We start from the raw sequence: 23606 nt of genomic DNA, 5'->3' as shown, positions 1-23606 counted from the left end.
GCTCTCATAGGGTCAAGTGTTAATCACCGAGGCTCCCATAGGGTTCGGTGTTAATCACTGAGGCTCCCATAGGGTTCTGTGTTAATCACTGAGGCTCCCATAGGGTGAAGTGTTAATCAGTGAGGCTCCCATAGGGTTCACTGTTAATCAATGAGGCTCCCATAGGGTTCACTGTTAATCAGTGAGGCTCCCATATGGTTCAGTGTTAATCACTGAGGCTCCCATAGGGTTCGGTGTTAATCACTGAGGCTCCCATAGCGTCAAGTGTTAATCACCGAGGCTCCCATAGGGTTCAATATTAATCATTGAGGCTCCCATAGGGTCAAGTGTTAATCACCGAGGCTCCCATAGGGTTCAATATTAATCATTGAGGCTCTCATAGGGTCAAGTGTTAATCACCGAGGCTCCCATAGGGTTCGGTGTTAATCACTGAGGCTCCCATAGGGTTCTGTGTTAATCACTGAGGCTCCCATAGGGTGAAGTGTTAATCACTGAGCCTCCCATAGGGTTCAATATTAATCATTGAGGCTCTCATAGCGTCAAGTGTTAATCACCGAGGCTCCCATAGGGTTCAATATTAATCATTGAGGCTCCCATAGGGTCAAGTGTTAATCACCGAGGCTCCCATAGGGTTCAATATTAATCATTGAGGCTCTCATAGGGTCAAGTGTTAATCACCGAGGCTCCCATAGGGTTCGGTGTTAATCACTGAGGCTCCCATAGGGTTCTGTGTTAATCACTGAGGCTCCCATAGGGTGAAGTGTTAATCACTGAGGCTCCCATAGGGTTCATTGTTAATCAGTGAGGCTCCCATAAGGTTCATTATTAATCAGCGAGGCTCCCATAGGGTTCAATGTTAATTACTGAGGCTCCCATAGGGTTCAGTATTAATCACTGAGCCTCCCATAGGGTTCAGTGTTAATCACTGAGGCTCCCATAGGGTTCAGTATTAATCACTGAGGCTCCCATAGGGTTCAGTGTTAATCATTGAGGCTCCCATAGGGTTCGGTGTTAATCATTGAGGCTCCCATAGGTTTCGGTGTTAATCATTGAGGCTCCCATAGGGTTCTGTGTTAATCATTGAGGCTCCCATAGGGTTCAGTGTTAATCATTGAGGCTCCCATAGGGTTCAGTGTTAATCATTGAGGCTCCCATAGGGTTCTGTGTTAATCACTGAGGCTCCCATAGGGTTCAGTGTTAACCACTGAGGCTCCTATAGGAGTCAGTGTTAATGTCTGGGGCTCCCATAAGGTTAAGTTTTAATCACTGAGGCCCCATAGGGTTCAATGTTAATCACTGAGGCTCCCGTAGCGTTCGGTGTTATTCACTGAGGCTCCCATAGGGTGCAGTGTTAAGGTCTGGGGCTCCCATAGGGTTAAGTGTTAATTACTGAGGCCCCCATAGGGTTCATGTTAATCACTGAGGCCCCCATAGGGTTCAATGTTAATCACTGAGGCCCCTTAGGTTTCAGTGTTAATCACTGAGGCTCCCATGGGGTTCAGTATTAATCACTGAGGCTCCCATAGGGTTCAGTGTTAATCACTGATGCTCCCATTGGGTTCAATATTATCATCTGGGGCTCTCTAAGGGTTCGTGTTAATCACTGAGGCTCCCATAGGGTTCAATGTTAATCACTGAGGCTCCCATAGGGTTCAATGTTAATCACTGAGGCTCCCATAGGGTTAAATGTTAATCACTGAGGCTCCCATAGGGTTCAATGTTAATCACTGAGGATCCCATAGGGTTCAATGTTAATCACTGAGGCTCCCATAGGGTTCATTGTTAATCAGTGAGACTCTTATGGGGTTCAGTATTCATCACTAAAACTCCCATCGGGTTCAATGTTAATCAGTGAGGCTCCTGTAGGGTCTGATTGTTAATCACTGAGGTTTCCATAGGGTCCACTGTTAATCACTGAGGCTCCCATAGTGTGGTCACTGTGAGCTTCAACATAGGTTTGTTATAACAATAACAAACTATATGTCCTTACTTTTGCCCCCCCCCCCCCCCCCTGTATAACAATAACAAAGCCGCAACGTCCGAACTTATTTATGTTAAACAGGTCACATTCTGCCACATCATTATCAAAATTTATTAATTTAATTAATTTATGCGTTCGAGTTATTTAATAATTTCTTCTTTTCAGGCGCACGCCGCGGCCACCTCGGCGCCGCGAGGACCCCGCCGGCTCCGTCATCGGGAAAGGCCACGTCAACCACCACCACTACAACAACCACCACCACCATACCATCACCACGTCAACCACCACAACCACTACAACAAACACCACCACTACAACCACCACAACCATCACAACCACCACAACCATCACAACCACCACTACCCCTAAACCACCACATTACCACCACTACCACCACCACACTACTACCACCACCACCACTACTACCACTGCTACCACTACCACCACCACTACTACCACCACAATACCATCACATCCACCACCACAACCATCTAAACCACCACCACTACACAACCACCACACTACCATCACCACTACGACCCCCTAAACATCACAACTACAACCACCACCACCACACTACCACCACCACAACCAGCTGTGTTGTAGTCTGGAGCGTCACGGCTCCTTGCGAAGAGTTTCGAGGAGGAGGCGGAGGAGATCATGGAGAGCCGCTACAGCCTGAGGAGCCCAGGTGGTGATGGGGGGGTGGGGATGGTGGTGGTGATGGGGGTGGTGCTGATGGGGGGGGTGGTGGTGGTGATGGGGGTGGTGGGGGTGGTGATGGGGGTGGCGGTGGTTGTGGTGGTTGTGGTGGTGGTGATGGGGGGGGGGGTGGTGATGGGGGTGGTTGCTGATGGGGGTGATGGTGATGGGGGGGGGGATGGTGGTGGTGATGGTGCTGATGGGGGTGGTGGTGATGATGATGGGGGGGTGGGGATGGGGGTGCTGATGGGGGTGGTGATGGGGGTGGTGGTGATGGTGGTGGTGATGTGGGTTGTAGTGGTGATGGGGGTGGTGGTTGTGATGGGGATGGGGGTGATGTGGTAGTAATGGGGGTAATGATGGTGGTGGTGATGGGGGTGGTGGTGGTGATGGGGGGTGGTGGTGGTGATGGGGGTGATGGTGATGATGATGGTGATGCGGGTGATGATGGGGGTGATTATGGTGGTGATGATGGTGGTGGTGATGGTGGTGGTGATGGTGGTGATGGTGGTGGTGGTGGTGATGGGGGGTGGTGGTAATGGGGGTGATGATGATGGTGATGCGGGTGATGATGGGGGTGATGATGGTGGTGATGATGGTGGTGGTGATGGTGGTGATGGTGGTGGTGGTGATGGGGGTGATGGTGATGATGATGATGATGCGGGTGATGATGGTAGTGATGGTGGTGGTGATGGGGGTGATGGTGGTGGTAGTAATGAGGGTGGTGGTGGTGATGGGGGTGGTAGTAATGGGGGGTGATGATGGTGATGATGGTAGTGATGGTGGTGGTGGTGATGGGGGTGATGGTGGTAGTATTGGGGGTGATGACGGGGATGATGAGTGTGATGATGGTGGTGGTGGTTATGGGGTGAATGATGGTGGTGGTGATGGGGGTGATGGTGATGATGGTGATGGGGGTGATGGTGATGCGGGTGATGATGGTAGTGATGGTGGTGGTGATGGGGGTGATGGTGGTGATGGTGGTGGTAGTAATGGGGGTGATGATGTTGATGATGGTAGTGAGTGTGGTGGTGATGGTGGTAGTGATGGTGGTGATGATGGTAGTGATGGTGGTGATGGTGGTGGTAGTATTGGGGTGATGATGGGGATGATGAGTGTGATGATGGTGGTGGTAGTTATTGGGGTGATGATGGTGGTGGTGATGGGGGTGATGGTGATGCGGGTGATGATGGTGATGATGTTACTCAACGTGAGTGTGTGTTGCGTTCACGGTTAGCGGGTCACGCTACGAACCAGCGACAGCCATCATCTCAACCGGTTCTGGGCCTCCCCTCGGTCAACTCAGCCCTAAATGAGTACCTGGTGCAGTGTGAAACAGCAGTGCTGTACTAGGGAGACAAAGGTGGCCGGGCGTGGAGCTGGCTACCCCACCCCCTCGTGTGCCGTGCCGACCCTCATTGGTGCAGCTCACTAACAGCGCTTGCCCCTTCAGTCTGTGTGATACATAGAATGTATCACACTGTGTGTCTGCCTGTGTCTCCCTCTGTAACCTTGTCTCTCTGTGTCTCTCTGTGTCTCCCTGTGTCTCCCCGTGTCTCTCTGTGTCTCTCTGTGTCTCCCTGTGTCTCTCTGTCTCTCTATGTCTCCCAATGTCTCTGTGTGTCTCTCTGTGTCTCCCTGTGTCTCTCTGTGTCTCTCTATGTCTCCCCATGTCTCCCTGTGTATCCCTGTGTCTCCCCGTGTCTCTCTGTCTCCCCGTGTCTCTCTGTGTCTCCCTGTATCTCTCTGTCTCTCCTCGTGTCCCTCTGTGTCTCTCTGTGTCTCCCCGTGTCTCTCTGTGTCTCCCTCTGTAACCTTGTCTCTCTGTGTCTACCTGTGTCTCCCTGTGTCTCTGTGTCTCCCCGTGTCTCTCTGTGTTTCCCCATGTCTCTCTGTGTCTCGCCTTGTCTCTCTGTGTCTCTCTGTGTCTCCCTGTGTCTATCTGTGTCTGCCTGTGTTCCCTGTGTTTTTCTGTCTCCCCGTGTCCCTCTGTGTTTCCCCATGTCTCTCTGTGTCTCGCCTTGTCTCTCCGTCTCTCTGTGTCTCCCTCTGTAACCATGTCTCTCTGTGTCTCCCCGTGTCTCTCCGTGTCTCTCTGTGTTTCCCCATGTCTCTCTGTGTCTCGCCTTGTCTCTCCGTCTCTCTGTGTCTCCCTCTGTAACCATGTCTCTGTGTGTCTCCCTGTGTCTCCCTGTGTCTCCCCGCGTCTTTCCTTGTCTCTCTGTAACCTGGTGTCTCCCCTTCTTTCTCTGTGTCTCTCTGTGTCTCGCCTTGTCTCTCCGTCTCTCTGTGTCTCCCTTTGTAACCATGTCTCTCTGTCTCCCTGTGTCTGTGTCTCCCCGTGTCTCTGTGTCTCCCCGTATCTCTCTGTGTTTCCCCATGTCTCTCTGTGTCTCGCCTTGTCTCTCCGTCTCTCTGTGTCTCCCTCTGTAACCATGTCTCTGTGTGTCTCCCTGTGTCTCCCAGCGTCTCTCCTTGTCTCTCTGTAACCTGGTGTCTCCCCTTCTTTCTCTGTGTCTCCCCTTGTCTCCGCGTGTCTCTCCATGTCCCTCCCCGCCCATCTCAGCCGTGAAGCGACTGATGAAGGAGGCGCAGGAGCTGAGGGAGCCCACTCAGCACTACTTTGCTCAGCCACTCGAGGTGACTTGGGGCGTGGGGAAGGGGGGGCACACGAGTGCAGTACAACACAGGCGTGCGGTGGCTACGCTTGACATGTGTTGGAACTTCTATCGCACCACCTCACGTAGCTGACCGTGGCCAATCGGAGTGCGTGGGGTGGACGGACAACAAATGAAACACAACAACAAGGAGTTCTAAAGAAATTATTTTTCAATTCAATATAGTGTGGTGTATAGCAGTATTGTGTATAGTGGAGTGTATTGTGTAGTGTATCGTAGTGAATATTAGTATAGTGGTGTAGTAGAATAGTGTTCCCCCCCACCCCCACTTCTCACATGAGGCACGGGTTCTCACCGGGTACTCAGGCGTCCTCTCCCACGCGGATAAAGCAACTCCGGTTAATCGGACCGATAACGCCTTCGCTCGCACGTAGAGCAAGACAGAGCTTAGGTAACGCGGTCGGACTCTCGATTATCGGCACTAATGAAGGGGAGGATGGATGCCCGCGGATAATTCAAAATCGCGGATAATCCAATGAACATAACCATTTTCCTCGGATCCACTATGCCTAAAACCACTAACGTTCGGTGTTAAATTATGTTCGAGTTGAGAAAATTGAGTACGAATACGAACGACCGACCAATCGATGCGCCTTCTCGGTGATAATAACACTTCCCTGCGCAAGAAGGCTCCACCCACTGAGTGGATGATAGCATAGCTACAGCCTATCAGACATCAATAAAACTCAGCCCACTGAGTGGATGATAGCAGAGCTATAGCCAATCAGACATCAATCAAACTCATCCCACTGAGTGGATGATAGCAGAGCTACAGCCAATCAGACATCAATCAAACTCATCCCACTGAGTGGATGATAGCAGAGCTACAGCCAATCAGACATCAATCAAACTCATCCCACTGAGTGGATGATTGCAGAGCTACAGCCAATCAGACATCAATAAAACTCAGCCCACTGAGTGGATGATAGCAGATCCACAGCCAATCAACATCAATTAAACTCAGCCACCCACTGGCACCTACTGTACTGTGGAGGCGATCACGTGAATTTCGGATTAATCGGAGCAGCAGCGTATTTGTTCGGTTTAAGCACCGTGTGTGACTTGTAATGATCGCTTCTGAGGATAACAGCGTTGCATAACTGTGTTCAGGTTATTGATTTTGGCTCAACGGAAAATCCCACGGGTTATTAATACGTGTCAAAATCTCAAGGGTCCGCGGTTAATCTGCAAGTCGGATAAAGGGCACGCTGACAATCGACAGTCCGCCGTAGTTGGTAGTGGACATCTCTCTGCGGCCTTTGTGCTCCGTGTCTGTGGTTTGTCCTACTCCTCCTGGCGGGATCTGTGGGTCATCGTCATCATCGTCGTCGTCTCAGAGGACGATGATGGTGGTGGTGGTGTTGGCGGTGGTGATGATGATGGTTTGTGCCAGGCCATTTGCACCTTGACGTCACCGCCACTTAGTGGCGAATTGCGGTTGTTGATGATGATGATGGTGGTGGTAAATGATTGTGGTGATGATGGTGGGTGATGGTGGTGGTGTTGGTGCTGATGTCCCCCTGTCTCCCTGCGTGTCCCTGCATCTCCCCCTGTCTCCTTGTGTGTCCCTGCGTGTCCCTGCGTGTCCCTGCGTCTCCCTGTGTCTTTCTGTGTCTCCCCCTGTCTCCCTGTGTCTCCCTGTGTCTCTCCGCGTGTCACTGTGCCTCCTGCTGTCTCCCCCTGTCTCCCCGCGTGTCCCCGCGTGTCCGGGCGAGGCAGGATAATCTGTTTGAGTGGCACTTCTCGGTGAGGGGACCCCCGGACTCGGACTTCGAGGGCGGCATATACCACGGCCGCATCATCCTGCCCCCAGAGTACCCCATGCGGCCGCCCAGCATTATCATGCTCACGGTGGGGGAACGCACCGGGTGAATCTGCCTTTCTGTCTGTATATGTCGACCTGTGTGTGTCTACGTGTGTCTGACAAGGCCGTAGCCATTGAGTCAACATTGGGGGGAGCGGTGGTGTAGTGGTTAGCGCGCTGCGCTACAAACCTGGCCACCCGGGTTCGATTCCCTCTCATGGCCAACACCAGTGACGATTATCTGAACCGGTCCTGGGCCTCCCCTAGGTCGACTCGGCCTCAAATGAGTACCTGGTGCGATGTGTAAACATTGCCACTAGGGAGACAAAGGCGGCCGCGCGTGGTGTTGGCCACCCACCCCCTCGTGTGCCGTGCCGGCCTTCATAGGTGCTCGCTAACAGCACTTGCCCCTACAGTCTGTTAAGGCTATACGGGGATCTTTATCTTTGTGACAAGGCCGTAGCCATTGAGCCAACATTGGGGGGGAGCAAATCTTCCAGGGGGTCAAGGTGTCCCCCCCCAGAAAAAAATCTAGGTTTGAAAACGAATTTCCTGCCATTTCCTGCCGAAAATTTCAAAAAATTCACTAACACATAGGATGGACTTTTTTTTTTACAATAATGTTTAATAGTGTATTGTATTACATTGCTCTGTTTTTTCTTTTTTTACATTTTCTTGTTTCATTGTATATAATGGCACAATAATATGAACAGAAATCTATTTTATATACATTTTTTGGGGGGGACATTTTGAGCATATTTGAATATTTGGGGCGATGTGGCCCCCCCAAGAAATATTATGATTATGGCCTTGGTGTGTGATGACCTGCGTATGACTCCCTGTGTGTGTCTATCTGTGTGTGTCTACCTGTGTGTGTCTACTTGTGGGAGAGAGTGGAGAGTTTCCCATACTTGGGCAGTGTGCTCATGACCGGCTCCGGTTTAACAGCAGAGGTCTGACTCCGAATCAGTCGAGCGGCATTAACTTTTCATCGGTTGCGTAAAGCTGTGTGGAAGCTACCTGGTCTGTCGCTCCGCACGAAGCTTCGGGTCTTCTCGGCCACAGTCATTCCCTCCCTTCTCTACGCTTACGAAACGTGGACCCCCCTAATGGAGCATCTTCGCCGGTTGGAAACATTTAGGCTTGCCTGCCTACGATCCATCCTGGGTTTAACCAGGCTGGATTGTGTGACGAGCTCACAAATCCCTGAAAGATCTGGGCAAAGTCCCATCGGTGAGCTCCTCCGGCAGGCAAGGCTGCGTTGGCTGGGTCATGTAGCCCGCATGCCCAGCCACCGCATGCCTAAACAGCTTTTGTTCGGCGGGATCGAGGGGGCTAAACGGGCACGGCACGGGCTAGAGAAGAGATGGAGTGATGTGGTACAGGAGGACGTGGAGCTGAGTGGACTTGCCGATGACTGGTACCAGCGGTGTCAAGATCAGCCTCTGTGGAGGAGGCTCGTGAAGGACGCTATTGGGCAGTTGGAGGCAGTCGCCCTCCAACAACAACGGAGGGCGGAGGAGCGACGCTCACAACAACGAGCGGAGCTCACAAATCCCTGAAAGATCTGGGCAAAGTCCCATCGGTGAGCTCCTCCGGCAGGCAAGGCTGCGTTGGCTGGGTCATGTATCCCGCATGCCCAGCCACCGCATGCCTAAACAGCTTTTGTTCGGCCGGATCGAGGGGGCTAAACGGGCACGGCACGGGCTAGAGAAGAGATGGAGTGATGTGGTACAGAAGGACGTGGAGCTGAGTGGACTTGCCGATGACTGGTACCAGCGGTGTCAAGATCAGCCTCTGTGGAGGAGGCTCGTGAAGGACGCTATTGGGCAGTTGGAGGCAGTCGCCCTCCAACAACAACGGAGGGCGGAGGAGCGACGCTCACAACAACGAGCGGAGCGCCGGGTGGCTAAAGCACAGCAAGTTGGCACAGTAGGGGGCACAGGTGGTGCATCAGCCAGTCATCTCAGTCAATCGACCCGTGGCACCTGGGTCTGCCCCGTGACCTCCTGCCAGCGGGCGTTCGACACTTCACGTGGCCTCAAGGTGCACATGGCCTGGCACAAGCGTCGTGGTGACGTCACCGCCACTTAGTGGCGAATGGCGGTTGTTGTTGTTGTCTCTGTGTGTGTACATCTCTGTACAGGCGAGCGGGAGGTTTGAGGTCGGGAAGAAAATCTGCCTTAGCATTTCTGGCCACCACCCCGAGACCTGGCAACCTTCATGGAGCAGTGAGACTCACTCACCCACTCACTCATCAACTTACCTCACTCACCCACCCACTCATCAACTCACCTCACTCACTCACCCACTCACCAACTCACCTCACTCACCCACTCACCTACTCACTCACCCACCCACTCACTCATCAATTCACCTCGCTCACCCACCCACTCACCTACTCACCCACCCACCCATCCACTTACCAAACCACTCACCCACCCATCTACTCACCTACTCACTCACCCAACCACCCATCTACTGACTCACCAACTCACCCACTCACTCACCAACCCACCAACTCACCCACCTACTCACCCACCCACCCATCCACTTACTCACCAACCCACTCACCCACTCACTCACCAACCTACCAACTCACCCACCCACTCACCCACCCACCCATCTACTCACCTACTCACTCACCCAACCACCCATCTACTTACTCACCAACCCACTCACCCACTCACTCACCAACCCACCCACTCACCCACCCACCCACTCACCCACCCACTCACCTACTCACTCACCCACTCAAGCATGGTTTGTGTGTAGTATACATGGATTTAGATACATATGCATATCTTCGTGTGTCTTTGTGTGTGTGTATCTGTAATATGTATGTATATCTGAGTATGATGATCTGGTGATTGCTGCTCACTCAGAGGAGGAGTTGGAAGCACTCCTGGAGCTTGCCACTAAGAGGTGTGGGGCCTTACCATCACCCCCACCAAAACTAAGCACCTGTCTGGGTATTTTGTACCATCAGACACTCCACCTCCACAACTCCCAATTGGTGATAGGGCAGTTGTGGAGAGAGTGGAGAGTTTCCCATACCTGGGCAGTGTGCTCATGACAGGCTCCGGTTTGACAGCAGAGGCCTCACTCAGAATCACGCAAGCGACATTATCTTTTCATCGGTTGTGTAATACTGTGTGCAAGCTACCTGGTCTGTCGCTCCCCTAATGGAACATCTTCGCCAGTTAGAAACATTTAGGCTGGCCTGCCTACGATCCATCCTGGGTTTAACCAGGCTGGTTTGTTTGAGGAGCTCACAAATCCTTTAAAGATGTGGACAAAGTCCCATCGGTGAGCTCTTCCGGCAGGCAAGGCTGCGTTGGCTGGGTCATGCAGCCTGCATGCCCAGCCACCGCATGCCTAAACAACCTTTGTACAGCCGGAGAGAGGGGGTTAAGCAGGCATGGAACGGGCTAGAGAAGAAATGGAGTGATGTGGTACAAGAGGATGTGGAGCTTAGTGGACTTGCCGATGACTGGTACCAGCGGTGTCAAGATCGGCTTCTGTGGAGGAGGCTCGTGAAGGATGCTACCGGGCAGTTGGAGGCAGTCGCCCTCCAACAACAACTGAGGGCAGAGGAACAATGCTCACAACATTGAGCAGAGCATCGGGCGGCTAAAGCACAGAAAGTTTGCAAAGTAAGGGGCACAGGTGGTGTATCGGCCAGTCATCTCAGTCAGTCAACCCATGGCACCTGGGTCTGTCCCATGAGGGGCCATCCATTTAGTAGGTACGCAAAAGCCTGTCAAAACTTGACCCCTCCCCCCCTCCCTGTACGCACGCGTACTTTTTACACCCCTCCCCCTCCTGGGTATGTACACTTGACACCCCCCCCCCCCCGAATCCTATATAACGGCCGATATTTAATCCACGCAGAAACGATCAAGGATTAATAATTTTAACGTGTTTAAGCAAACATAGTCCACCGCCGGACTATCTAACTCATTTGAAGGCCAATGTAGACAAATTATTATCAAGGCTTCACCCCCCCCCCCCCACCTCGTTTCCTATGCCTACGTACATTGTCAGTAGACGTCCCATGCGCAAGCGTACGCATTTGGGTTAACCCCCCCCCCTCCATGCGTATGTACTAAATGGATGGCCCCTGACCTCCTGTCAGCGAGCCTTCGACACTTTGTGGCGTCAAAGTGCACCTGGCCTGGCACAGGCGCCGTGGTGACGTCACCATCACTTAGTGGTGAATTGCGGGTATAGGTGTATCTGTTTGTTTATGTATCTGTGTGTGTGTATCTGTGTTTGTATGTATACCTGTGTGTATCTGTGTTTGTGTGTGTACCTGTGTATATGTGTGTGTACCTGTGTGTATGTGTGTGTATGTATCTGTGGGTGTGTGTACCTGTGTGTATTTATGTGTATGAATCTGTATCTGCGTATGTATCTCTGTGTGTATGTATCTGTGAGTGTGTATGTATCTGTGTGTATGTATCCGTGTGTGTATCTCTGTGTATCTGTATGTATCTGTGTGTATGGATCTGTGTGTGTGCGCGTGGTGTGTGCAGTCCGCACAGCGCTGCTCGCTCTGATTGGGTTCATGCCGACCAAGGGGGAGGGAGCCATCGGCTCCCTGGACTACTCAGCGGAGGAGCGGAGACAGCTCGCCAAACGGTACGCACACACGCACAAACATAAACACGTACACACGCTCACGTACACGTACACACTCATACATACACACGTACACACGCACAAACATGCACACGTACACACATACACGTACACACTCATACATACACACATACACACGTACAAACACGCACACGTACACATGCACACGTACACACGCACACGTACATACTCGTACATACACACGTACATACACACATACTTGCATACATACACGCACAACAACAACAAATGCCATTCGCCGCTAAGTGGCGGGACGTCACCACGGCGCTTGTGCCAGGCTATGTGCACGTTAAGGCCACATGAAGTGTCGAACGCCCGCTTGCAGGAGGTCATGACTCTCAGACAACACAAACTGTAGAGGATTTCTTTATTTCTTAATTAGGGCGCTTCACGCAGATAACTTGGCCAGGGATGACACAGAGATAACTTGGTCAGGGATGACACGCAAATAACTTGGGCAAGTGGCTACGACGCGAAGGCAGCGACGACGCGAAGACATCGACGAAGCGAAGACAGCGACGAAGCGAAGACAGCGACGAAGCGAAGACAGCGACGATGGGAAGACAGTGACAGCGTGAAAACAGTCGATCCCGATCCCACGGCAGCCCTGAACCCTGCCTCTCGCCTCCTTTTATCCCTGGTGTGGCCCTCACTCGGCCATGTCCCCTTTCTCGAACTCTCTAGCCTACTCCCGAAATTTCCAGATGGTTTTCCCCTTCTCATAACTTGCCCTCTATTAATCTCCACCCCTGTAATAATCACTGGGCCACACAATGTCCCTGCACCCATACTGCCTCCACACGCGCACTGTCTCGACACACGCACTGTCCCTGCACCCACACTGTCTCCACACACGCACTGTCTCTATACATGTACAACACAGTAGCTTTACTACACAGTTCCTGTACTACACCGTACATGTACTACACAGTACCTGTACTACACAGTACATGCACTGTACTACACAGTACATGCACTGCACTACACAGTACATGCACTGTACTACAACGTACATGTATTACACTGTACCTGTACTGTACCACACAGTACCGGTAGTACCGAATACACATACTGTATCACACAGTACATGCACGCCGTGCCTCTCCCAGGCCGGCCTCGCACTGTAACATCCAGCGATGTCACTAAACAATTATACAAATTGTTAATAAGATGATAGTGGTTGAGATAATAAAATAGTGGTGTTGTTGTTCAAGTGGTGATGTAGTCATGGATGATGGTTAGGAGGGAGCGGTTGAGGAGAATTTGGGGGTAGTGGTGGTGAGGTGGTGGTGGTGGTGATGATGATGGTGGTTGTGGTGGAGGTTGTAGAGGAGGAGGAGGTGGTAGTGATGAAGGTGGTGATGGTGATGGTTGTGGTGCAGGGGGAGGTGATGGTCATGATGATGGTGATGATGGTGAAGGTGGCAGAGGTTGTAGAGGAGGTGGTGGTGGTTCTGGTGTAGTTTTTCTCACACCCCATTGTGCCCCACCCCCCCCGTGCACCCCCCTTACCTCCCCCCCCGTGCCCCCCTGTGCCCCCCTCTTTACCTCCCCCTCCTCCCGTGCCCCCCTCTAGCTCTAGAGAGTTTGTGTGCGAGGGCTGTGGGGAGCGTTTGAGGGCGGCGCTGCCGGAGGCAGCTGAGGGGCCCAGCCCGGACGACAGCGAGGCTCACGAGCTGGCTCGGCAGATCAGCTTCAAGGTGACTCACTCGCTCGCTGGCTGGCTCACTCGCTGGCTGGCCCACTCGCTCACTCACTCTTGAGCTGGCTCAGCAGATCAGCTTCAAGGTGACTCGCTCGCTGGCTGGCTCACTCACTTTCTGGCTGGCTCACTCGCTCACTCACTCTTGAGCTGGCTCGGCAGATCAACTTCAAGGTGACTCGCTCACTGGCTGGCTCACTCACTTTCTGGCTCACTCGCTAACTCACTCTTGAGCTGGCTCAGCAGATTAGCTTCATGGTGACTCATTCGTTGGCTCGCTCACTTACTCGCTGGCTTGCTAACTCGCTCTTGAGCTGGCTTGGCAGATCAGCTTCAAGGTGACTCACTCGCTTGCTCGCTCACTCGCTCACCCACTCACACTGACACTCGCTCACCCACTCACTCACACTGACACTCACTCACCCACTCACTCACACTGACACTCACCCACTCACTCACTGACACTCACTCACCCACTCACTCACACTGACACACACTCACCCACTCACTCACACTGACACCCACTCACTCACACTGACACTCACTCACCCACTCACTCACACTGACACTCACCCACTCACTCACACTGACACACACTCACCCACTCACTCACACTGACACCCACTCACTCACACTGACACTCACTCACCCACTCACTCACACTGACACTCACCCACTCACTCACACTGACACTCACTCACCCACTCACTCACACTGACACTCACCCACTCACTCACTGACACTCACTCACCCACTCACTCACACTGACACACACTCACCCACTCACTGACACCCACCCACCCACCCACTCACTCACACTGACACTCACCTACTCACTCACACTGACACACACTCACCCACTCACTCACACTGACACCCACTCACTCACACTGACACTCACTCACCCACTCACTCACACTGACACTCACCCACTCACTCACACTGACACTCACTCACCCACTCACCCACTCACACTGACACTCACTCACCCACTCACTAACTCGGCTGCCAAAGCAGAGGCGGTGATGAGCTCTGCTGCCCCCTGCTGGGGCTGCTCCCTGCTGAGACTGCTCCTTGCTGCGACTGCCCCCTGGTGATTCCCGGTGTTGTTGCAGCCGGAGGCGACCGGGCCAGGGACACAACCTCCAGAGGGCAGCAGCAGCAGCGGTGGTGGTGGCGGTATTGACAGCGCCAGCAGTGGCAGCATCACTACCACAGGTGGGCACGGCTGTGGTGGTGATGCACACAGAGCCCGTAACGCACGGTGCACGGTGGGTGGATATAGGTGGGTAGGTGAGTGGGTGGAGGGGTGGGTGGGTGAGTAAGTAGGTGGGTGGAGGGGTGGGTGAGTGGGTGGAGGGTTGGGTTGGTGAGTGAGTGAGTGGGTGAGTTGGTGGGTAGTTGTGTGGGCCAGTGGGTGGGTGGATGTGTCGATGGCTGAGTGGGTGGGTGGCTGAGTGGGTGGCTGAGTGGGTGGGTGGTTGAGTGAGTGGGTGGCTGAGTGGGTGTGTGGCCTGGTGGGTAGCTTGGTTGATGAGTGGCTGGGTGGTTGGGTGGCTTGGTGTGTGGCATGGAGAGTGATTAAGTGAGTGGTGAGCGAGTTGTTTTTGTTGTTGTTAGGTCCATCCCCTTCTGCAAGTGAACCCCAGGAAGAGAGCGGAGAATCGGGAGCTCAGAGACTCCGTCCACCGGTAACTCACAAACTCACCCACCCACCCACTCACTCACCCACTCACTGCCCCACTCACTCAGCCTTCCACTCACTCACTCACAGAGGCTGTTCTTGGCATCGATGGTCATTGGCAAGTCCACTCTTGTACCACATCACTCCATCTGTTCTCGAGCCCGTGCCGTGCCCGTTTAGCCCCCTTTATCTGGCAAGACAAAAGCTGTTTGGGCATTAGGTGGCTTGGTTTGCGGGCTACATGACCCAGCCAACGCAACCTTGTCTGTCGGAGGAGCTCAACGATGGGACTTTGTCCAGATATTTCAAGGATTTGTTAACTCTTCACACAATCCAGCCTGGTTCAACCCAGAATTTATCTTAGGCAGGTCAGCCTAAATTTTTCTAACCAGCGCAGATGTTCCATTCGGGTCGTCCACGTTTCGCAAGCATAGAGAAGGGAGGGTATGACCGTGGCTGAGAAGACCTGGAGCTGTAGATGGTGGGAGTGGGCCTGTCGCTTTTTCTCAGACAGCCGGAACACCTCCTCCATCAGCCAGGGTCTCTGAGGAGGTTTGGATCGTGTACCCAAAGCAGCCATTGCAGCCGCTTGAGTCACAGTCCTAAACCTCGCTTATTTTCCCTTGGCATCAGGAGGCGTGGGGGACTATGCCAACCCCAGCTGCAATCGATGATGAAATTCTCGCTTGCAACTTTCATTATCTAGCTGAAACCAGGCCACTGCTTTTTAATGGGAGCCTGGGTGTACACCCATCATTAAATAGTCCAGTAAATGTTTTTGCTTGGACCCGGCGTGCATCCATGATGTGGTGTAGATGCGCCGATGCCAGAACAGCGTGTTGGTAATTACAAGCCCATGGACTGCATAGAAGTCTAGCAGCCTCCGACCATTGTTATTGAGCTGATCTGGCCCATGCCTTCCAATCACTGCAGACCAGTTGCCAGCATCATGAACCACACGGGCATTAAAGTCATCCAGCAGGAAGACTCTATCCCGAGGGGCGACTTTAGCTTGCACCTGTAACAGGAGGTCATAGAAAGCATCTAACTCATTGGCCTTGCCTGCATCCCTCCACTGATGTTCATCTTCGATGGGGGCATAAGTAACACGACCACTACTCCTTGCCTCTGGTTAATGGGAAGGTGAGCCCACAGTAGCCTGGGGCTTCCAACTTCCCACACCTCACCACCACGCTCCCACGCCCCCTTCATTCTTTTGTTCAGAAGAAGAGCCACTCCCTGTTGTTTCGCAGTCTCCTGCCCCAAGTAGAGGACTGTCCACCCCTCATGATGGCAGGAGCCAGATCCAGTCCACCAGACCTCCTGAATACTGCAGAGATCCAGGCGGTACCAGTCCAGTTCCCGATAGAGGAGTGGCAGCCTCTCTTCCGCAGTGAGCTTTCGAACATTCCACGTGGCCACCGACAGTGGCTTTTTGCCATTTCTGGAGGAACTCCGAGGGTACGGATTCAGTCTCCTGGCTCCGCCAACATGGGATGTCATAGACACCTGTCCACCCGGGGCCTCTCACACGAGCTTAGTTCGATATTTAGCACATGTTTTCATGGTAGTTAAATTGAAGGTGGAGGGGTTGTCAGCCTCTCGCACCCATCCAGAGCACCCATTGGCCGTTGTGGTGGCTACAAGCGCCATGAGGGTAATAGCCAATTGGATTTGGCCGTTCCCCCCATGGCATTGTTCACCACATCGTTAAAGTCACCCACCCAGCCAGCCAGCCAACCGCCCATCCAGCCAACCGCCCGCCCACCCAGCCACCCACCCAGCCACCCGCCAACCCAGCCACCCGCCCGGCCACCCAGCCACCCGCCCGCCCACCCGGCCACCCACCCAGCCACCCGCCAACCCACCGACCTAGCCACCCACCTAGCCACCCGCCCACCCAGCCACCCGCCAACCCACCGACCCAGCCACCCACCCAGCTACCCGCCCACCCAGCCACCCACCCAGCCACCGACCCAGCCACCCACCCAGCCACCCACCCACCCAGCCACCGACCCAGCCACCCACCCAGTCACCCACCCGCCTGCCCAGCCATCCGCCCACCCATCCACCCACCCACCCAGCCACCCGCCCACCCAGCCACCCACCCACCCACCCAGTCACCCAGCCACCTGCCCAGCCACCCGCCCACCCAGCCACCCGCCCACCCACCCACCCAGTCACCCACCCAGCCACCCACCCAGCCACCCAGCCACCGACCCAGCCACCCACCCAGCCACCAACCCAGTCACCCACCCGCCCAGCTACCCGCCCACCCATCCACCCACCCACCCAGCCACCCACCCACCCACTGACCCAGCCACCCACCCAGTCGCCCAGCCACCTGCCCAGCCACCCGCTCACTCTCCCTCCATCTCTCCCCCCCCCGTCCCATCCTCACGCGCTACAGTCGCCAGCCAGCACAGAGCCCCGGCAACGCGTGGTCACCACGGCCACTACCGCCACCACCTCCTCCTCTTCAGCAGCAGCAGCAGTGCAGCCCAGCGGGGGGCGCGGGGGGAGGGGGGCCGAAGTGGGGGAGGAGGCGGGGAGCGGGGGACCGAGGGGAGGGGCCGTGGGGGGGCGGGGGCTGGCCTCCTCCCTACTGGTGGCGCTCCTCGCGGTGGCCATCGCCTTCCTGGTGCTGCGCAGAGCACTGCTGGGTCGGGCGTTCGACGACGGATACGGAGTGTGATGCATGCGTGGTGTGAGTGTGACGCACGGTGTGTGTGTGAGTGTGACACGCACGGTGTGTGTGTGTGAGAGTGACGCACGATGTGTGTGTGATGCATGCGTGGTGTGTGTGTGTGTGATGCACACACGGTGTGTGTGTGACGCACGCACAGTGTGTGTGTGACGCACGCACAGTGTGTGTGTGACGCACGCACGATGTGTGTGTGTGACGCATGCGTGGTGTGCGTGTGTGTGTGACGCATGCGTGGTGTGCGTGTGTGTGTGACGCATGCGTGGTGTGCGTGTGTGTGACGCATGCGTGGTGTGCGTGTGTGTGTGACGCATGCGTGGTGTGCGTGTGTGTGACGCATGCGTGGTGTGCGTGTGTGTGTGACGCACGCACGATGTGTGTGTGTGTGACGCATGCGTGGTGTGTGTGTGACGCATGCGTGGTGTGTGTGTGTGACGCACGCGTGGTGTGCGTGTGTAACGCACGCACAGTGTGTGTGTGTGACGCATGCACGATGTGTGTGTGTGTGTAACGCACGCACGGTGTGTGTGTGTGTGACGCACGCACGGTGTGTGTGTGACCCACGGTGTGTGTGTAACGCAAGGTGTGTGTGTGACGCACGCACGGTGTGTGTGTGTGACGCACGCACGGTGTGTGTGACGCACGGTGTGTGTGACGCACGCACGGTGTGTGTGTGTGTGTGTGTGACGCACGCACGGTGGGTGTGTGTGACGCACGCACGGTGGGTGTGGGTGTGTGACGCACGGTGTGTGTGTGACGCACGTTGTGTGTGTGTGTGACGCACGCACGGTGTGTGTGTGCGACGCGCGCACGGTGTGTGTGTGTGACGCACGCACGGTGTGTGTGCGACGCACGCACGGTTCTGTGTGTGTGACGCACGCACGGTGTGTGTGTGTGACGCGCGCACGATGTGTGTGTGTGACGCGCGCACGGTGTGTGTGTGTGTGACGCGCGCACGGTGTGTGTGTGTGACGCGCGCACGGTGTGTGTGTGTGTGACGCGCGCACGGTGTGTGTGTGTGACGCGCGCACGGTGTGTGTGTGTGACGCACGCACGGTGTGTGTGTGACGCGCGCACGGTGTGTGTGTGACGCACGCACGGTGTGTGTGTGTGACGCACAATGTGTGTGACGAGTCGTGTTAGAGAGTGTGTCTGTGTATGACTGTGTGTGTACGTGTGTATATGTGAATGAGTATGATTATTGGTATCATGAAATCATTTCTGAATTATTCACGTAGCGAGCACTTCCACACACTTGTGTCTCAATAGAGACTCAGACCCTGAGACCCGGTCTCCCTGAGTCTCTAGACCAGGGGTCGGCAACCTACGGCTCCGGAGCCGCATGCGGCTCTTTACGGGCTGCTTCTTGACGATATGTACGTATGTACAGTATGTACTCAGATGCATTGCGGCTCTTGAAATACTGAATTTTGTACCGAATTGGAAAGAAATGGCTCTTCTTGTTGTTTTGGTTGCCGACCCCTGCTCTAGACCCTGAGTCTCTATACCCTGAACACACAGTTTGCTTGAGGCTCTAGACCCTGAGTATTTAGAGCCTGAGACCCGATCTCCCTGATTCTACAGACTCTTGAGACCCGGTTTCCCAGAGTCTGCAGACCCCGGGACCCGATCTCGCCGAGTCTCAGATCCCACTAATATTCTCCCCCTCTCTACATTCTTAATCGCGTATTTAATGACATCACCATGTACTGCTTGAGGCCCAATTACTATTTAAGTCTCAAAAGCAACAAAAGCTGTATAGACCGTCGGGGCGAGTGCTATTAGCGAGCGCCTCGGGGCCGTCCATAAATGACGTCACGCACCTGGGGGGGGGGGGGGTGGTCAGACATTTGTCACGATGTGTGACGAGGGGGGGGGGGGGTTGAGAAGTGTGACGTCACATCAAAATGCGCAACTTTAAATAAATATAGACAACACGTTCTACTTAATTAAATTGACTTTTTAATACAATTTTTCTCCTACAACATTTTGGGGGGGGGGGCAGGCAGAGCTGTGACGTCATATTTGAGGGGGGGGGTCTAATTTTTTGTGACGAAGGGGGCGGGGGTGGGTCAAAAATCGTCCAAAATCACGTGACGTCATTTATGGACGACCCCCTATCCTTTATTTTTAATAACCCACCAGGCCCTCATTTAATGCCGAGTGGACCTAGGGGTGTAGGCCCAGGAGCCGGCCTGTGAGTCCCCACGTCACGCGTGTACATTGTGCCGTGGATGGACTCGACCCCCTTCGGGCATAGGAACGTGGAACTTCCATCGCTTGGGCGCGGCATCGCGCGCAACACACGCGGCGGAAGTTGCCGTCCGCCACTTGGGTGGCAGCGTGGTGACTCACCACGGCGCTTGTGCCAGGCTAGGTGCACCTCGAGGCTATTCAGGTGAAGTAGAGGAGGCTGTCGCAGCTGGCAGGCGGTCACAGGACGGACCCAGGTGCCAGGCTAGGTGCAGCATGAGGAGATCACGGGATGCACGCAGGTGTCTATGGGTTGACTGCCGTGCCAGGCTAGGTGCAGGAGGAGGTCACGGGACACACCCAGGTGTCTATGGGTTGACTGCCGTGCCAGGCTAGGTGCAGGGGCAGGAGGTCACGGGACAGATCCAGGTGCCTGTGTGGTGTTGCTTGTGCTGATCTCCGCTCCCCCTCGTGGCTCGGCTTGTTGTGAGGAAATCTGAATAAAGAAAAAAAAATTAACCCGTAAAAACAAAGTTTTTCACTATAAATCCTTTATATGCGTGGCATCGGTTTTATGTTATTATTCATTTCTGTTTTTCTTGAGTAAGAGTTTAATTTTTATCACATTGGTATTTTAAATTAAATATGAAACATTTTTTCCTAGAAAGTGGAAAATTTTGGAAAAAATTTTCACGAAAATAAATTGTCACGCACAACGACTCTGTGTGCAAAATGTCAGCTCGATTGGATCACGGGAAGTGGGTTAAAAAACGACCAAAAGATGTGCACGGTCGTAAGCGCGCAAGCAAGCAAGTGAACTTAATATTAAGGATTTAAAAATAAACAACCGTGCCATGCCACCCCTGTTTTCTCCCACTGGCACAACCGTGCCGTGCCGTGACACCCTTGTTCCCCCCACTGGCACAACCGTGCCGTGCCGTGCCACCCCCGTCCCCCCCGCTGCCACAACCGTGCCCCTGCCGTGCCGAGCCGTGCGGCTGTTTTTCCACAGCCGCCGATGTCACGCTATGGTGAATGAGCGTTCGACTGCGTGTGTGGGTGAAAAGTTGAGTGGTACGGGCCGGAGAAGAGGTGGAGCTGATGGGTGAGTGGCACGGGCTGGAGAAGAGGTGGAGCTGATGGGTGAGTGGCACGGGCTGGAGAAGAGGTGGAGATGATGGGTGGGTGGTACGGGCTGGAGAGGTGGTGGAGCTGATGTGGTTACAGGAAGATGTGGAGCTGAGTGGACTTGCCGATAACCGCTACCAGCCATGTGAAAGTCGGCCCCTGTGGAGGAGGAGGAGGCTCGTGAAGGACGCTGCTACTGGGCAGTTGGAGACGGCGAACCTCCATGGAAAAGGAGGGCAGAGGAGCGACGCTCACAACGAGCGGGGCACCGGGCGGATAAAACGCACAGTCGGGGGCATAGGTGGTACATCGGCAACAGTTCATCAACATTGCATTCCTGTCGTGCCCTACCTTATAACAGACTAATTCAGACCTCGTTGGTCACCTCGTGGGTCACCCTGATGAATCTCAACGTTCATCCTACAAAGGGAGAAACACATAGACTCTAGTTCTCTGTACAAGAATACGGGTATACCGTATGGGTTGACAGATTGGTTCCATACTCTGGTTCTTTCGGTAAAGTCACGTAGGTATAAAATAAAATAAATCACGACGTTTCGGGCGGGAAAGCATACTTTCCCACCTGATGACGTGACTTTACCGAAAGAACCAAAGAGTATGGATTCCTGCAGTCACGAAAGCTTCAAATCAAGATTGGTTCCAGTGAGGTCAAATTAGGCTAATTATATTCCACCGAGGAGCATATCATAAATGTGTGTAATCTATGTGAAAGAAGACTCGGGCCCTTTTCTCTGTTAACCAAGGTAAGGTCTTTATTTCACGGAACGGGTCCACATCTTCATCCTCGCTCTCTCCAGCGACGTTCCCAACTTGGCCACCCACGACCCACCCACTCATCCACTCGTCCAACCACCCACTACTCACCCACCCACTACCCACCCACACATCCACCCACACATCTACCCAACCACCCACCCACTACCCACCCACTCATCAACCCGCTCTTTTGACCTCTTCCTGGCATCGTACTCCGTCTCCACCGATCGTCGTCTTCTCTTATCCTCGCCTGGCCTAACCTTCCCACTTGAGGCTCACCCACCCACTCACCCGCCCACCCACCCTCCCGCTCACTCAACCACCCACTCACCAAACCACCCACTCGCTCACCCAACCACCCGCTCACCAAACCACTCACCCAACCACTCACCCAACCACTCACCCAACCACCCACCCACTCACCCAACCACCCACTCACCCAACCACCCACTCACCCAACCACCCATCCACTCACCCAACCACTCACCCAACCACCCACCCAACCACTCACCCAACCACCCACTCACCCACCCACCCACTCACCCAACTACCCACTCACCCAACCAACCACCCACTCACCCAACCACCCACCCGCTCACCCAACCACCCACCCGCTCACCCAACCACCCACCCGCTCACCCAACCACCCACCCACACACCCAACCAACCACTCCACCTACACACCCAACCACTCACCCAACCACCCATCCACTCACCCAACCACCCACCCACCCACTCACCCAACCACTCACCCTCCTGCTCACTCAACCACCCACTCACCAAACCACCCACTCACCAAACCACTCACCCAACCACCCACCCGCTCACCAAACCACTCACCCAACCACCCACCCACTCACCAAACCACTCACCCAACCACCCACCCACTCAACCAACCACCCAACCAACCACCCACTCACCCAACCACCCACCCACCCACTCACCCAACCACTCACCCTCCCGTTCACTCAACCACCCACTCACCAAACCACCCACTCACCAAACCACTCACCCAACCACCCACCCGCTCACCAAACCACTCACCCAACCACCCACCCACTCACCAAACCACTCACCCAACCACCCACCCACTCAACCAACCACCCACCCAACCACCCACTCACCCAACCACCCACCCACCCAACCACCCACTCACCCAACCACCCACCCACTAACCCAACTACCCACTCACCCAACCACCCACCCGCTCACCCAACCACCCACCCGCTCACCCAACCACCCACCCACACACCCAACCACCCACCCCACCTACACACCCAACCACTCACCCAACCACCCATCCACTCACCCAACCACCCATCCACTCACCCAACCACCCACACACTCACCCACTCACCCAACCACCCACCCAACCACCCACCCACTCACCCAACCACCCACCCACTCACCCAACCACCCACCCACTCACCCAACCACCCACCCACTCACCCAACCACCCACCCAACCACCCATCCACTCACCCAACCACCCATCCACTCACCCAACCACCCACCCACTCACCCAACCACCCACCCACTCACCCAACCACCCACCCACTCACCCAACCACCCACCCACTCACCCAACCA

The 23606-nt window shown here is 54.5% G+C and overlaps 1 protein-coding gene across 1 annotated transcript; it reads left to right on the top strand.

Annotated features, from left to right (window-relative positions):
- Nucleotides 1–2151: 2151 nt before the first annotated feature.
- On the top strand, nucleotides 2152–19723 carry LOC144738081 (ubiquitin-conjugating enzyme E2 J1-like). The gene is made up of 10 exons (XM_078620991.1): nucleotides 2152–2672; nucleotides 5250–5323; nucleotides 7081–7212; nucleotides 9312–9396; nucleotides 11704–11809; nucleotides 13407–13530; nucleotides 14648–14750; nucleotides 15153–15223; nucleotides 17627–17737; nucleotides 17786–19723. Exons 1-10 carry the CDS (start codon nucleotides 2642–2644, stop codon nucleotides 17909–17911), a joined length of 963 nt encoding a protein of 320 aa, XP_078477117.1. The 5' UTR covers nucleotides 2152–2641; the 3' UTR covers nucleotides 17912–19723.
- Nucleotides 19724–23606: the final 3883 nt, after the last annotated feature.

Source organism: Lampetra planeri, chromosome 77 (genome assembly GCF_965212315.1).
Source record: "Lampetra planeri chromosome 77, kcLamPlan1.2.h2, whole genome shotgun sequence".
Lineage (NCBI taxonomy): Eukaryota > Metazoa > Chordata > Hyperoartia > Petromyzontiformes > Petromyzontidae > Lampetra > Lampetra planeri.
The sequence above is the reverse complement of the archived record's forward strand: the minus strand, read 5'-3'. Positions and strand labels throughout refer to the sequence as shown.